This window comes from Pseudorca crassidens, chromosome 19, assembly GCF_039906515.1.
Source record: "Pseudorca crassidens isolate mPseCra1 chromosome 19, mPseCra1.hap1, whole genome shotgun sequence".
Taxonomy (NCBI): Eukaryota; Metazoa; Chordata; class Mammalia; order Artiodactyla; family Delphinidae; genus Pseudorca; species Pseudorca crassidens.
In genome coordinates this window covers 42482655-42500050 of record NC_090314.1, presented here as the reverse complement: position 1 = coordinate 42500050, position 17396 = coordinate 42482655, and the positions used below count along the sequence as shown (strand labels likewise).

The window sequence follows — 17396 nt, the reverse complement described above, 5'->3', positions numbered from 1 at the left end:
TATATATACCTCAATTTGCGAGATACCTACAAAACTGAGGGAGCCACAGCTAATTTACCTTTAAAGAGGCCACAATTGGTAAAAGTTCTTTTATTTTATTATTATTATTTTTTTTGGCCCCACCACGAGGCTTGCGTGATCTTAGTTCCCCAACCAGGAATCTAACCTAGGCCCTGGCAGTGAGAGCACAGAATCCTAACCACTGGACCGGCAGGGAATACCCAGGTCTTCTATTTTTTTAAAAAAAGCAGAAACAAAGACGAAAACAGAAAAAAGGTGAAGCACATCTTACTTTTGAACATTAAATCATGAAAACAAAAATCTTCTAATTTCTGAAATCACACCCTCAAAGGTCCAAATCTTATTGGTTTAAGTAACCTGAATTATTAAAGGGTTTCTGACAAAATTTTTCATATCATCCCCTGAAGTTACTACTTAAAATAACAGAAATAATTACGGCCAAAGAGCCTCCCATCAGGGTTTTCTGCTGGTCTGGAGGTAAAAATCTAGTTTGGGGTTTTGCTCTTAATTGATATTTCAACATTTTGCCCTGACTGCACTGACCAACTACATAGGCTTCTATTTCCAAAGACAGCCCGGGGGTTGGCGGGGTGGGGGGAAAGAGAGAGAGGGAGAGACAGAGACAGAGAGACAGAGTGAGAGAGAGACTGAGACAGAGAGACAGAGTGAGAGAGGTGTGTGTGTGTGTGTGTGTGTGTGTGTGTGTGTGTGTGTGTGTGTGTGTGTGTGTGTGTGTGTGTGTGTGTGTGTGTGTGTGTGTGTGTGTGTGTCCCTCACGCCTTTTCTGTGCTTCTCAAACCCTTCCGGGCTTCTTCCAGCTCGCAGGCGGCCTGCTCCCCGCAGCGGCGGAGACAGGTGCAGCGCCGGCAGCCGCCTCCCACCGCCAGGGCTCGCCGGCGACCCTACATCCCGCCAAACTAGCCGCGCCCTCGCCGCTCCGCCCCCTTCCCGGCGCGCGCGCGCACACCGGCGGAGGCGCGCCCGTCCGGCGGGGCCGCGCACGCAAAACTGTCGCTGCCGCCGCCGCCGCCTCCTCCCTCCCTCCCTCCCTCCCTCTCTCCCTCCCTCCCTGCTGGCCCTCCTCCCCTTCCCTCCCCTCCGCCCCCTTCTCTGTAGGCAGCCGGCCCGCCAGCCCGCGCGTCCGTACTGCCTGCCTCCCGGCCCCTGGCGATCGGGCTGGGTCTCTCCCCCGCCCCCAGGCTCCCCCGGTCGCTCTCCTCAGGCGGTCGCCGGCGCTCGGTGGATGTGGCTGGCAGCCGCCGCCCCCTCCCTCGCTCGCCGCCTGCTCTTCCTCGGCCCTCCGCCTCCTCCCCTCCTCCTTCTCCTCCTCAGCCGCTCCTCTCGCTGCCGCCGCCGCCTCCACAGCCTGGGCCTCGCCGCGATGCCGGAGAAGAGGCCCTTCGAGCGGCTGCCTGCCGACGTCTGCCCCATCAATTACAGCCTTTGCCTCAAGCCCGATTTGCTGGACTTCACCTTCGAGGGCAAGCTGGAGGCCTCCGCCCAGGTACGGCGACCCTCGGGTGCCGGGGGCGAGCTGCCGGGCAAGCAGTTAGGCCGCGCCCACGGGCTGGGCTGGGGGCCCGGTCGGCCGGGCGAGCGGGCGCGCGGGCCTGGGCGCTGCGGACCTGGGGCTGGGGGGGGCCGGCTCGGGGACGGGCGCGCCCCTCTGGGGCGGCCGCGGGGCGCCCGGCGGCTGTGCTCTGCCCTGCCGGCCTGGGGCCCGGGCCGTGCTGCAGGGAGCGCCGCGGGAACCGGCCGGCCCGGCCCGTGTGCCCCTCGGGGCCAGCACACCTGTGTGGAGCCTCCCCCAAACCCCGGCCCTTCCGGGCTTGGTCTTGGTCTGGGAGAGGCTGGAGGGTGTTGGGGAGGCCAGAGGGGTCATCGGAGTCCATGCGTAGCCTCCTGACTCAGTTCTTTTCTCTCGTTCTCCCTACGCCCCATGGAGGACACATTGGAAGGGGCAGTCATCTGGGACTCCGGCTGCCGCGCGTTAGCCAGGAGGGGAGATTCTAGAAGGGGGAAGAGGGTGAGAAGGAGAATGTTAATCCCGGGCAGCCTTGCTGAGTTCTCCCCGCCTGCTCCGGCCCAGGGGCTGGGTTTCTAAGATGATCCGCCCCCTCCCCCTTCTTTCCCTCAAGTGACAGTGCAGCATTGACTTTGTTCTCTCCTAACCTCTAAAGAAGCTGAAGGAGGACCCCCATCTCCGCTTTTCCTTCCATCTTCTTAGCTTTGCAGCCTTTAAAGCAGGTGGATTTATTGGTACAGCGATGGTTGCTTAGCAGTACCCTCCTCTGAAAGAAGCTATTGGTTTTAGCATACCACCGGTGAAAATATTCCATTAGTCTTCATTGCAGTTTTTGGTGAATCATGCTCCCCCCGCCCCTCCCCCCGCAGATTATCTAAAGTATTGTTTGATTTTGGAGATCATTAGTATTGATGCCCTACAAAGATCTAGAACAATAGACATTTGTGATACCATGTTATATGATGTATTATGTGAAGTCTGTAATGAAAAATGGGAACTGTTTAGTAGTTACCTTTAAAAAGAATGATGGTAAATACATTTTGTTTCATTTCTTTTCCTCCTGCAGTCAGGGGGAAAAAATCAGTAGGCCTCAACCTTAAAGATTAGGGTGTATGTAGCAGCGAAATGAAAGAAATGTAGACTAGGGTAGCGTTCGAATGAATTGAAAGTTGGCAGTTGTTTTTGAAAGCCGAGTACTCAGACTGAAAATATGTCTAAAAGTGTAGAATTAAAAAGTATACTGTCAGATTTGGAGTGCTTGTACGAAAGCATGAGGGCTCTGTTGTCTGGCTGCATCAAAAGGGAAAACTTACCCCTGTGAAAGTCAGGTGATTTAAAAATTTTCCATTAAGAATATGAATCAGAATGAGTGCATCTTGGGTCTAAATTAGGATTTGAGAGGGTTATTTGGGAGAGACTGTTTATTTAAGCCAAGTGACTAGAGTGTTTGATATATATTGGCTGTGGGCAGATGGGAGGGATTGTAAACAGTAGTGTGTCTTGTGACTTGGCAGACCTGTGGGAAGAAGGACCTAGCAATGAATGAGTTTGCATTATGTGCAAAGACTAACATTAAAAAAAAAAATCATTTGTTTCTTTACCCCAGTAGTTGGTGTACCCCATAATGCATTCATAATTTTGAGAGGTATACATATTTAGGGAAAAGTTTCAGAAAAAATATTATCAATAATAAAGATTTTCAAATGATTATTTTATTGGGAAATGATAGTTTTGTTTGTGTTAGGGTATAACAACAAGCAGTGACATGCTTGTCCTTACCCCTTTTCTACTTGCTTTTGGAAAGAAATGAGAAATAGTTGGTGGACTGGTTTGGGCCAATGAAGGAGCGTGTGGTAATGTACTAGGTATTAGCAGGGACTCATTAATTTGATACAAGGAAATAAATGAATCTTTTTTTTTTTTTTTGTAACATTAAGTTTTCAAAGCTTTTCAGAAAATTTTTTTCAGGCAAGGTGGCAACACAAATGAAAGATGGCATGATAGAGAATTCTAACAGGTTTTATTAAAGGATGATTGGACTTTTTAATTGTATGCTTTGCCACCTTTGGAAGTGTAAAGAGGAGTTAACATTAGTAAAAAGTTAACATTAGTAGTAAAAAGCATATATTGATGTTTTTGAAATCCATAGATTGGAGCAATAAGTTTAACTTGTGGCATTAGGTGGTACCTAATTGTGGAAATATAAAATGTGGACAAAATTATATCTCTAGAAGCCTAGATTGATAATTGGTATTGTGTCAGTTCCCTAACAGTTTGGAATTACATTGCACAAAGTATGCAAGTTGCTTGGTTGCTTTAGTTGCAGAATTTTATGATAAGCTCAGAGTATTTGTACAGGTTACATATTAGAAACTTAGTGGATTTTTAACCTGGTCTGGGGTGTGGACTTCTGGGGAAGATGAAAATTAGTCAGTGTGCAGTGATTTAAAAGTAGTTGTCTTTTACGTAAGTGAGTGTGGTCTAATTCAGCAGGTTTTGAAAATGTGTTATCATGGGCCTAGAAAAATGGGACATTCCCTTTCCTCTCCTTTTACATTAGGATATTTGAGAGGAACAGACTTCGTAGCTATTTAAAATTCTGACTCTCTTGCTTTGTGGTTAATTAATTTAAAAATAGATTACAAGTTTATGTGAGTGGCTACAGTTCCTGGTTATGAGTGTATAGTGGTTTATACAGTAATTCTCTTATGGAAATATTTCACCTGTGCCAGAGAAATTAACTTTATCCTTCAATGCCAGAAGTCAGGATATACTAAACAATCCCTGGCCTCCGCCAACAAAATATTCATGATGGTGATGACTAAATTGGCACGTAGAGGAGAGTTTCAGATACAGTAGATTGTTTGGCAGGCTACAACTTGGCGCCTAAATGGATGTTATTGTCACCCTGTGTTATGGAATTTTCTGCCCAAATTTTGCAGATATTCTATGCAGTCATTTTAGTAGTTTTTTATTACTTAAAACAGATAAAGTTAATTAATTTGTACAGCATTGTGCTAGATCACTAAATGGTCTTAAATTAAATTTGAAAGATTGGTCATAAGGAATTGAATTTGTTCAGATTTTCTATTCTGTTTCTTGAAATGTATCAATGAGGAAACACCTGGGTATAAGAAACTTTTGTATGGTAAGTCCAGTATCATCTGGCATTGAATTTTGCAGTGAATTTTCCAGATAAATGAAGCTTACCCTTTGAGGCACTCAGACTTTAAAAAATATGTAAATATTTTGATGGAAATGTTTATCTTTTTAAGCTCCATAATTCCTCATAATCTAGGTTTCTTTCTTTTCTTCCTTTTCTAAATACTGGACAGCATTCTAACATGTCATTGATACTTATATCCATAGATTACCCAAAACTGTGTAATTACCCAAAACTGTGTACTATAATTCATTAGTTTCAAATCTTCTCTTTAAAGTTTGTTTTCCTTACTCTCAGGTTATTACTTGCTGCTTGTTGTGCCTTGTTGCTCCCTATTGTGCAATTTCTTCCCTCTTCTATTTTACTGAACTTGATCTGAAGAGGTCTAAGTAACCAAATAAACAAGCTTGTTTGAGCTTAAAATTTTTTTCTAAGTGAGGGTTTGATGGATTCTCTTCTGAGTGTAGGGTATGAGCTTTATTGTATGGACTTTGAATCATCTATTCTGGCTTCCATGAAGGCTTTTTTTTTTTTTTTAAACTTCCTGGTTCTTGATAATTGATATTGTCCAATACAACAATACAACCTGGATAAATGCAGTCTTGAGTAGTAAATTATCTATGAAACTTCTCTGAACTTTGCTACATAAATGAGCCTGTTCTTATTGTAAAGTAAATCTTATTCTAATCTGTATTTGAGTCTGTGGCAAAGGACTGAGTCTTCAGATAGCTGTTTTGTTGTTAATTGAGATTAGTTGTCTAGATCTTGGAGATTCCATTTTGAACACCATACAAGTATGTAGCTCTCAGTTTATTTGGCCACATGTAATCACTTTAAAATTTTATTTTAAATTAGGAAACATTTTAAATACAGAGAAAGTAACCACCACCCAGATTTAGCAGATATTAATGTTTTGCCCCATTTGTTTTAGCGTGTACATGATGTTTTTTGGAAAATAAAATGTCACAGAAACCACTAAAGTTCATTTCCATCTCTTCTCGCCCTCACCCTGAGAGGTAAATTCTCTTTTTTGGTAGGTATTATTCCTATGTATAGTTTTAAAGTTTTAGGGTGTACAAAAGTAGCTACAAACAATAAATAGTAATGTTCTGTATGTTCATGTGTTTATGTGTTATGTTTGACTTTCTGCAGCTTGCCCTTTTTAATGTCTCTTTTGTTAGAAAACTCAGCTCAATTTGTGTTTACTAATTATTTGCTCCTTATCGTCTTTAGAAATTATAGCCCTATTCCACAAAGGCAATGATGATTACAAAATTTTAATGATGAAATCACTTTTTAGGCAAAGTGACTCAGGCTTCAGACTGACTGGTATTTAGAATTATCACACTGGAGATTTCCTTTTACTAAAATCGCAGGATTTTAGCAATCAGAAAAAAACCCTTTTGAGTCTTTCTAGTACATGTAATGTGTATTCCTGAGTGATTGTAGTAAAGACTTATTCAGGAAAAAAATTGTCTCAGATTGCTGCTTTCCTAGCTCTTAGGAAACTTCCATTGTAAAATTGTTACCAATGGTCAAGCTGTCTCTTCAGTAGAACCATTACTTAACATTTGGTTCAGTTGAAGTACAGTCTGTATGGGACTCCAAGAAGACTTAACTAACCCTGGGTTTGAATCAAAGAAAGGATATGCTAACGTTCCATTCATTAATAGCACCAAATGGAAAAGTTGAAAATAAGCTTGTTATCAACACAATTTATATGCCAGTTTTAACATTCTGCTTCTATTTTAAGTTTGGAAAGTGAAGATTTTTTTTTTAAAGGATTTTTAAAATAAATTTATTTATTTATTTATATTTTATTTTTGGCTGTGTTGGGTCTTCGTTGCTGCGCGTGGGCTTTCTCTAGTTGTGGTGAGTGGGGGCTACTCTTCGTGGCGGTGCGCGGGCTTCTCATTGCAGTGGCTTCTCTTGTTGCAGAGCATGGGCTCTAGGTGCATGGGCTTCAGTAGTTGCGTCATGTGGGCTCAATAGTTGTGGCTTGCGGGCTCCAGAGCACAGGCTCAGTAGTTGTGGCACACAGGCTTAGTTGCTCCGCGGCATGTGGGATCTTCCTGGACCAGGGCTCGAACCTGTGTCCTCTGCATTGGCAGGCGGATTCTTAACCACTGCGCCACCAGGGAAGTCCAGTGAAGATGATAATGCTGAAATTCCTTTGATTTATTACCTGTTTTTTTTTTAAATTAAAGCATAGTTGACTTACATTATTACCTGTATTTTTGACAGTGGAACATACAGGTAGTATTCAATAACATGATGATGTTAGTGTGTGAGAAATAATATTGAATCATTAGTCAGTGCTCTTGTTGGGAAAGCATCAAAAAGATCAGTGTGGTGGTTGAGTACTTAAGCATACGCTTAAGTCCACACGGATATTTTAAATTACATTCCTTGGTTGGTACATAGAGTATGCTAATATCCAATATAAGATATAATATGTGCTGTATAATACAGCACATAGTTCTTAAATTTTATAGCATTTTGATTAGGTACTTTATAGACTGTTAGGTGCACATTTAGTCTTGGTCTCTGTGCACGGTTTTTTTTTTTTTTAATTTATTTATTTTATTTATTTATTTTTGGCTGTGTTGAGTCTTCGTGGCTCTGCGCCGGCTTTCTCTAGTTGCCTCCAGTGGGGGGCTACTCTTCGTTGAGGTGTGCAGGCTTCTCATTTAGGTGGCTTCTCTTGTTGAGGAGCATGGGCTCTAGGCACGTGGACTTCAGTAGTTGTGGCATGTGGGCTCAGTAGTTGTGGCTTGTGGCTCTAGAGTGCAGGCTCAGTAGTTGTGGCGCACAGGCTTAGTTGCTCCGCGGCATGTGGGATCTTCCTGGACCAGTGATCGAACCCGTGTCCCCTGCTTTGGCAGGTGGATTCTTAACCGCTGTGCCACCAGAAAAGCCCTCTGTGCATGTGTCTTAATAATGTCATCTATTAAGTGATTACTATGTATCAGGCACTAAGTGGTAAAAGCCCTTTCTATGGATTATCCTGTTGTTTAAAATGCATCTCTAGGGGCTTCCCTGGTGGTCCAGTGGTTAAGACTCTACGCTTCCACTGCAGGGGGCACAGGTTTGATCCCTTGTCGGGGAAGTTCTGCATGCCGCGAGGTGCAGCCAAAAAAAAAAAAAATCTCTAATATGAGACAGAATATATTGTCTGTTTTTTAAAGTTTGAGTGGAGTTCTATTATTAAGATAAGTATTTTTGTTCCTTTAGTTCTCCCCTTCCACCCTTCCAGAAATGGCAATACCCTGAAAAAAAAGAATTAATTGGGTTTCCTTGGTGGCGCAGTGGTTGAGAGTCCGCCTGCCGATGCAGGGGACACGGGTTCGTGCCCCGGTCCGGGAAGATCCCACATGCTGCAGAGTGGCTAGGCCTGTGAGTCATGGCCACTGAGCCTGCGCGTCCAGAGCCTGTACTCCACAACGGGCGAGGCCACAACACTGAGAGGCCCACGTACCACACACACAAAAAAAGAATTGCTGTTCAACAAGCAGCTTAATTCATTAGTATAAACAGGTGGGTTTTCCCTAAACCCAGGAAGAATTGGAATGTACTTGTAACTAGATGTTATGCCCTGTACCTTTCCAAAGTTAACGAACACTTTCCCTCAAAATGGTACAATAGTAGTGAGATAAATGTCATTTGGCATATGTAGTGTAGTACAGGTATCTTTTTTTTTTTTTTTTTTGCGGTACGCGGGCCTCTCACTGTTGTGGCCTCTCCCGTTGCGGAGCACAGGCTCCGGACGCGCAGGCTCAGCGGCCATGGCTCACGGGCCTAGCCGCTCCGTGGCATGTGGGATCTTCCCGAACCGGGGCACGAACCCACGTTCCCTGCATCGGCAGGCGGACTCTCAACCACTGCACCACCAGGGAAGCCCAGTACAGGTATCTTGACATGGTAGATTAACTGCTTGGCTACCATTAAATTCATTGTAGATGTTGGTGGATGAAAATAGGATTGCCTAGGTAAAGATTAAGACATGTAACTAGGGACTTCCCTGGTGGTCCAGTGGTTAAGACTCCGTGCTCCCAATGCAGGGGTCCTGGGTTCGATCCCTGGTCAGGAAACTAGATCCCGTGTGCCAGAACTAAGACCTGGCGCAGCCAAATAAATAAATAAATATTAAAAAAACCAAAACAAAACAACAAACATGTAACTAAGCCACTGTTAATGATTTTGTTGGCATAAACGTCAAACTCTGGAAGGTTTTTATTCATTTTACCCTTTGGAGCACACCCCAGTGCTTCATTTTTGTGTTTCTGAAAATTTTTTTTAAAGTCAGTTTGTGAATAGGCAAAGAGTTGTTCTTTTCTTTTTGTTCAAACATAGTGCTATAAACAGCCAGTTGAGATGTAAAAGTTTTAGTGCTGTTTAGGTATGTTCTGGTGAAGTAAACAGTGTGAAGGAATATTATCACTTACAAAAAAAACCCCAAAAAACAAAAACCCAAAAAACTGTTCACTAAATGGCATTTTTGTTTAGAAACAGGAAGATTTATGAGAAGAATTTTTTTTTTTAAATGAGCCAAAATAGTTTCACTTTATGTGTTAGAGATTTTGACAGTCTGTTACAGGCTTAATAACATACTATCTGTAATTTAGGTCAGGTAATTTTAGTTTAATATTAATCATGTTTATGTATTGGTTATTAATAAAATAATTACTCTTAGGTATAGCTTTTTCATACAGATTTTATATTACTCTGTGTCCTTACCTAGTTCTGTGGTCCGTTCAGTGACACTCAAGGCACTGTTGGGTTTTGTTTGGTCTATACAGTGTTTTAGAAAATTTTGAATTAGTTGTCATCAATTAGAAATTGGGAGATTGCACATGAAATCTGAATTTGTGGCTTTTTTAAATTGGAAGATCTGTCAACACTGAGTCTGTTTTTTATTGTATATAGCAATAATTGGTTAGCTCCAAGAAATGTCTACTTCCCCCTTCCTTTACACATAGCTTTCCTTTATGCATAGCCTTCACCTGGCCTACTGTACTCATCTGTTTCATTGGCCTCTGTAGGCATATGTGATTTAGGACATCTGTATTTTTGTTATTTTAGATTTAGACCATTAAAATGTCTGAAAATGAATTTGAGATTTTGTGTAATGCAACAGTTATAGAAAGACAAGGTTCCAACCAAATGGAAAATGAGCAAGGGTTATGAATGAGCAAGTAGGAGAGGAAAAACTTAAGGGTCAAAAGAGAAAGAAAGAGGGAGGGAGGGAAGCAGGGGTGGGGGAGGCAGAGGAAGAGAAACAAAGGAGAAAGAGAAAGAGAAAAGAGGTAACTCATATTACTAGTAATCAGAGAAATTCTAATTAAAACAATAATGGAATACCATTTTTTAAAATAAATTTACTTATTTATTATTTATTTTTGGCTGCATTGGGTCTTTGTTGCCGTGCACAGGCTTTCTCTAGTTGTGGCGAGCGGGGGCTACTCTTCCTTGCTGTGTGCAGGCTTCTCATTGTGGTGGCTTCTCTTGTTGCAGATCACAGCTCTAGGGCGCTCGGGCTTCAGTAGTTGTGGCACATGGGCCTAGTTGCTCCATGGCATGTGGGATCTTCCTGGACCAGGGGTCGAACCTGTGTCCCCTGCATTGGCAGGCGGATTCTTAACCACGGCGCCACCACGGAAGTCCCTGGTATACCATTTAATACCCACCAGACTGTCGAAAAATTAAGTTTTTTGGAGGTTGCTGAAACTGGGATTTCTTTATTCTTTGCTTATCGGAGCGTGCATTGAAACTACTCTGGAGGAAAATTTTAGCAATTCTTGGTAAAGAAAATGGGTGCACAAGAAGACATGGGCCAAGATGTTTATTATAGTACTCTTTTACATAACAAAAAAGTGGAAATAACCTAACTTCCTTCAGGAAGGAAATGGATAAATAACTGTGGTTTATTTATAGAATGGAATACTACTATGCAGAAGTAAAATTAATGAGTTAGGTTTACATCTATCAGCATTTACCTATCTCAGAAACAATGTTAAATTAAAAAAACAGGTTGCAAAAGGTTATACACACTTTTGATACCATTTGTGTAACATTAAAAACATTCTTTGCTGATCTTTATATATGTAACAAAAGTACTAGACATATATGAGAGAGATATACATTAGCCTTAGGATAGTGGTTATCTCTAGGGAATGAGGAAGAGAGGAATGGGCTTTCATTATATCTGTATTTTATTTTTTGGATCTAAATCAAGTAAGACAAAGTCTTAAAAGTTTATTTAATCTTGATGGTGAGTCATTAGTGTCTGTTATATTCAAAATGTTTCTTCAGGAAAAGAAAAAATTTAGAGAGTGTTTTATGAAGTTCTGACATAGTTTATGATACCAGATTTCTTCCTCTATCCTTACAAAATGAGGGGACCCTCATGATGGTTTTGATGTGCAGGTTGAAATACATGATTAATTGCAACATATAAGAAATGTTTCCTAATTAAAATTTTTTTGAAATTAAAAAGTTTAATTAAGAAGTTGTTTTAGGGCTTCCCTGGTGGCGCAGTGGTTGAGAGTCCGCCTGCCGATGCAGGGGACACGGGTTCGGGCCCCGGTCCGGGAAGATCCCACATGCCGCGGAGTGGCTGGGCCCGTGAGCCATGGCCTCTGAGCCTGCGCGTCCGGAGCCTGTGCTCTGCAGCGGGAGAGGCCACAACAGTGAGAGGCCTGCGTACAGCAAAAAAAAAAAAAAAAGAAGTTTTAAATCAAGTTTAAGTAGGAAAAAAAAAGGCTTTTATTTAGCTCATTGGTCAGATCTTTGAATTCTGTGAAATACCTAAGTATTTATTATTGCTTTTAATATAATCCAGATATTATAATATCTATTCAGAACTAGTCATTAATTTATACCATTGATGCATATATATTTAGTATTGGTTTAAGTGGTGTTTGGCAAGGGTCCCCAACCCCCGGGCCTCGGACTGGTACCAGTCCGGCCTGTTAGGAACCAGGCTGTACGACAGGAGGTGAGCAGCAGATGAGGGAGTGAAGCTTCATCTGCTGCTCCCCATCGCTCCCATTACCGCCTGAAACCCGCACCCCCCCCATCCATAGAAAAATTGTCTTCCACGAAGCCGGTCCCTGGTGCTAAAAAGGTGGGAACCGCTGATGTATGGGTTTTTAAAAATTGCCTGTGACATATTTTAGGCTGAGATGAAGATGTACATATTATTAACCTAGGCTATCTCTGACATTGCCGATTTTTTTTTTTTCTCCTTAGGTGAGGCAGGCAACCAATCAGATTGTGATGAATTGTGCTGATATTGACATTATTACAGCTTCATATGTACCAGAAGGAGATGAAGGTAAGCGCTGTTTTCCCTTTTAATTTGCTGTCTCTGTGTTTATGTATAATATGTACTTGTATGTGCTTTTGTGTGTGTGTATACATAATGTATACACTTGCAAATTAAGATATTAATGTTTGTTACTTTTGAAATAGGAAAATTCTTTAGATGTTCATAGGAGATATTTGAGTAATGTAAGATAAAGGAAATGTAACAATTTAAATTCTGCTTCAAACATTAACTTATTTTGTGACCCTAGGCAGATCACATTTCATGAGTGTAAAATAAATATAATATCAATCATGTAAAGCTGAAGAGTTATTTAAAAATTAAGTACTTTGGACATGAAAAGTTTCTCAGGCAGGCTTAGTTCATATGCGGTTTTCTTAAAGTTTTTTTTTTTTCTCTTGAAAAATAGATTAAAATTGAGATAGTGTTACTCATAATTGGGAGAAAAATATTTGCTTTATGAGATCTAATGTGAAGGTTAGAAACTAGATGATGGAGTTAATTACAGGGGAAGAATATGTTTAAAAGAAACATGGTATAGAATGTGAGGGAACTCAATTAGCATCTTTAAAATAAGAAATATTTTGGACCTTGTAATTACAGTAAGAATTAAATTGAATAATCAGTTTTGGCCTGAATTCTTATTCCCACATAAACTGCATTTTAAAAAGTTATCAAGTTTGGTATAAACTCACAAGTGTATTAATATTGGATCTGAATTACTTTTTACTCTTGACTTCTTCACATTCCTTGTTAAAATGGCTTATTGGTTAGCCTCTACTACTCAGACTTTTCCTCTTAGAAAGTCTTCTTATTTGATATAAATTAAGTTAGAAATTTGACCTTTTAATTTACATTTTGTATTGCTATTTCCCTTCTTTACATTATACTGAAAATAAGCATACAAGTAACATTTTAAGGCCTGGCTATATTTATTTTGTGGATTTTTCTTAAAATATCTTGTCCATAGAAAGATTAAAAAATGCAAGTAGCAGTTGAGCGTATTATTGCCAAGAAGTACTTATGTTCAGTTGATTGTAATTGAGATCAGCTGCTGCCATTTTAAGTTAGAGGAACAGATCCTTCAAATGGACTTTGATTGAGTGCCAACTTTAAAAAAATTGTTTGGTAAATGAAAGAGAGACTGTTTAATTTCTTTAGCTGAAGAAAAATGGGAGCACCTTAGCTAGGCATATCAAGGCAAGCTTTCTTTGTTGTAGATAGAGAACATTTAAATTCAATATAGGGTTTTAAAATGTTGTCAAGTTTAGATAGGTAGAACTAGTAAAATAAGTGTGTACCCTCCAGCTGGCATGGTTTCAGCTCAGGTTTGTTTTTTTATCCTCCTCTACTGAAGTGCCAGGAAAGAATTCAGAGAATTTAAATGTTTGAATATGCATAACTGAATGGTGCCAAGCTCATAATGATCTGAATCTTAAGGAAGCAGCGTTAGTATTCTCAATGAAAATTCATACAGTAGAGAGGATTTGGAGAGTGATTCATATAAAACATTAAATTTTTTTACATACATAAAATATTTTCTTCAGAACTAGCTAAGGTACATTTCTCAATTTGTTCTCCTATAGCAGTAGGAAATACCTGGAGTCGTGTAAACCCGTTTAATTTTAGAGTATAAAAGAATGGGGAGTTGTATTAATTTCGTGTTTTAAGGAGTCAGAACAGATAGATTTGGCCTTCCAGGTATATACATAGCTTAATTTTGCCCTTAGATAGAGAAGCATTTCTTGATTTTTATCTTATTTGGAGAGTATAATATTGTTTCTTTAGAAACTAATAGTTGTGAACTTGACTGTCAGCTCCTTCTAGGGCTGTATGCTGGTGACAGGGTGATAAATGGGTTAATAGGAGAGATACCATTTTTTAACCCAGCTAATCTCATCTAGTACCTATTTATGATTGCCTTCTGGAAGACTGTTTTACATATCTGTAGCCAAAATCTTGGTGCTTTCAGGTAAAATCAGAAAATGATTTGAAGGCGTGAAGTTGTTGCTTCTTTGTGTAAGTTTCTAATTGATGAAAAAGGCCATCTTGTGATATGTGCAGTAACCCAGAAAGATCTATTGGCGTGTGTCTTTTTTAAACTAAAGCACTGCCTTTTAAACAGAAATAATTTATTTTAAAACCTATTTGAAATCTTTGTAATATTTTTTAAAATGAGAAATCAGTAAGAAAAACGGCTGAAAACTGTTTTTTTACTGTTCTGCACTTCAAGGGTTGGTGAAATCATTAGCACTTAAGCCAGTGCAAGGAATGCACCTCCCTACACAGTGCAGGGATTAGTATTGTCATCAGCTTCTGCAAGAGAAATACGAAACTTTTGAGTGCCTGAACTCAGGTCCTGACAGGTAAAGAGTCTTTTAATTTATCATTAATAGTTGATGGCTTGGGCATAACCACATAGAGAATGATCACTTGAAAGTTTTGTACCAACTTTTGCCTTAGTATACTCTGTCAGGTATGTGTTTGCAGAATTAGCTGTGTAAGAAAAAGTTTTTCCATTGGTTACATCATATTTCATGCAGAGTTCTAATATATAGTTTCAGATCCACCAGCATCACTTTGGTTTATCCATAGAAGGCATGTAAATTTTAACACATTTATTCTTAAAGTAGGATTGTATATTTCAGTGTTACGCATATGTGCGTGTGTGTTTAATGGAAGGATAAAACAAACAGCTTAGAAATACTGCCAAATATTAATTTTGAGCAAAACTATTCACTTCAAAAATAGGAAACGTTCCTCACACTTGATCATAAGCTTTTATCCAACTGTTAGTAATATATATTCTGTCATACAGTTATGTGTGGATTAGTAAAAACATTAATAAACCATCTTCTCTTTGCAATAGAATTGTTCATGGCATTGTTCTGAAAATACATATGTGACTAATTAAGTGCTAGCCCTCAAAGTCAGGAGGATTGAAAGAGAAGGGAATATATTCCTTTCTAATACAAATGTATTGAAATATATCGTATTTCATAAGGAAATTTTCAAAGAAGTCTGAGTATAACTTTAGTTACACAAATAACAATATAGGGTAGTGGCCTAAAACCAAAGTTACTGTGGGGTTAAGCAAATAACAACCTTGAATGAATTGGGCTGGATGTAGGAAAATAAGAATGTTGGGGCAGAGGCTGAACCAAAGAGTCCATGTCTCACGTAAATCTACTAACATTTTAAAGAACTTTTTCTGGCCAAACAGAACATTTTTGTGGGCCATATTGAGTTCTGTTGATTTTGCAACCTCTAAAGAGGGATTCCAGAGAACTGTGGTGTGTATGCATATTCTTATCACTTGGACATGAAGATAAGACTTGAACATAGTTAGATCCCTGGTTGGGGAACTAAGATCCCACATGCCATGCAGTGCGCCCCCCCCCCCCCCAAAAAAAAGAAACTTCCCTGGTGGCGCAGTGGTCAAGAATCTGCCTGCCAATGCAGGGGACACGGGTTCGAGCCCTGGTCCGGGAAGATCCCACATGCCACAGAGCAACTAAGCCCGTGTGCCACAACTACTGAGCCTGTGCTCTAGAGCCCGTGAGCCACAATACTGAGCCTACGTGCCACAACTACTGAAGCCCACGTGACTAGAGCCCGTGCTCTGCAACAAGAGAAGCCACCACAATAAGAAGCCCACGCACCATAACGAAAAGTAGCCCCCACTCTCAGCAACTAGAGAAAGCCCGTGCATCAGCGAAGACCCAATGCAACCAAAAATAAAGAAAGAAAAAGGAAAACAGGGCTTCCCTGGTGGCACAGTGGTTGAGAGTCCGCCTGCTGATGCAGGGGACACGGGTTCGTGCCCCGGTCCGGGAAGATCCCACATGCCGTGGAGCAGCTGGGCCCGTGAGCCATGGCCACTGAGCCTGCGCGTCCGGAGCCTGTGCTCTGCAACGGGAGAGGCCACAACAGTGACAGGCCCGCGTCCAGGAAAAAAAAAAGAAAAAGTGTTTTTTTAAAAAAAAAAAAAAGAGAAAAAACCCTTACGAGATTCTTCTAAGTTCTTAATTGAAACTGATATAAATTATGTATATTATGCCATATCACTATTAAATATGTTAAGCAAATTGTTTGTTTGCTATATGAGTTCCAGTGGTATGTACTTTAAAAAAATTCAGAATCTAGCATAATAGCTCTTTTAGGTAGCTTTTAGTTTTTCAAGCACTAAAATGGCATTGTTTTTGAGAACTTGTTTTTATTTTGTCTCTTGTTTATTTACTATTCCCAGGTGTATTGAGTTTGGGGATTTTATTTATTTGTTTGTTTATTTATTTTACTTAGAACTCCCAGATTCTCTGGGGTGTTCTTCTTTTCTTTGTTTTTTAAATCTTTTGACCATGCTGCGCAGCATGTGGGATCTTAGTTCCCCAACCAGGGATCGAACTTGCATCCCTTGCATTGGCAGGGCAGAGTCTTAACCACTGGACTGCCAGGGAAGTCCCTGGGATTTTTTTTTTTTTTTTTTGGCCACACCGTGAGGCTTGTGGGATCTTATTTCCCTGACCAGGGATTGAGCCCAGGCCCATGGTAGTGAAAGTCCCAAGTCCTAACCACTGGACTGCCAGGGAACTCCCCAGTTTTGGGAATTTTGAAAATAAAGTCTGTTATATGCTATTACTGTTCTGAAGAATAGATGAATTAATGCATAAGCTAACCACAGTGTCCAGGCTACATTGAGGAACCAAATATTTTCCCAGTTCTTTGGTAACTATCAGAGCTGCCTGCTTTCTGAATTAAATTTTGTTGATTTTATTTTTTTAATTAAAATCTGTATTTTTTAGGGTTATAAGTTCAGTGCAAAATAGAGTAGAAAGTACAGAGATTTCTCATATAGCCCCTGTTCCCACACATACAGCCTGTCCCACTATCAGCATCCCAAACCAGAGTAGTACATCTGTTACAGTCAATGAGCCTACATTGACCTCATTATCACCTAAAGTCCATAGTTTACCTTACAGTTCACTCTTGCTGTGATACATTCCATGGGTTTTGACAAATGTATAATGACATGTATCTACCATTATAGTCTTGTACAGAGTTTTTTTGTTTTGTTTTGTTTTTTTGCGGTACGCGGGCCTCTCACTGTTGTGGCCTCTCCCATTGTGGAGCACAGGCTCCGGACACGCAGGCTCAGCAGCCATGACTCACGGGCCTAGCTGCTCCGCAGCATGTGGGATCTTCCCGGACTGGGGCACGAACCCGTGTCCCCTGCATCAGCAGGCGGACTCTCAACCACTGCGCCACCAGGGAAGCCCTGTACAGAGTTTTTCAGTACTCTAAAAATCTTCCGTGCTCTGCCTATTTACCCATCCCTCCCCTTGGCAATCACTAATCTTTTT

General features: G+C 40.8%; 1 protein-coding gene across 2 annotated transcripts in view; it reads left to right on the top strand.

The window, feature by feature from the left end:
• Positions 1-1118: 1118 nt before the first annotated feature.
• Positions 1119-17396, top strand: part of NPEPPS (aminopeptidase puromycin sensitive) — a 97341-nt gene continuing 81063 nt past the window's right edge. Inside the window, exons 1-2 of one of the 2 annotated variants that reach the window (XM_067717012.1) lie at positions 1119-1525; positions 11961-12045. In XM_067717012.1, coding sequence (XP_067573113.1) covers positions 1265-1525; positions 11961-12045 — 346 coding nt within the window. In that variant the 5' untranslated portion in view covers positions 1119-1264. The remainder of the gene's footprint in view (positions 1526-11960; positions 12046-17396) is intronic. The other variant, XM_067717013.1, reaches the window with a different exon arrangement.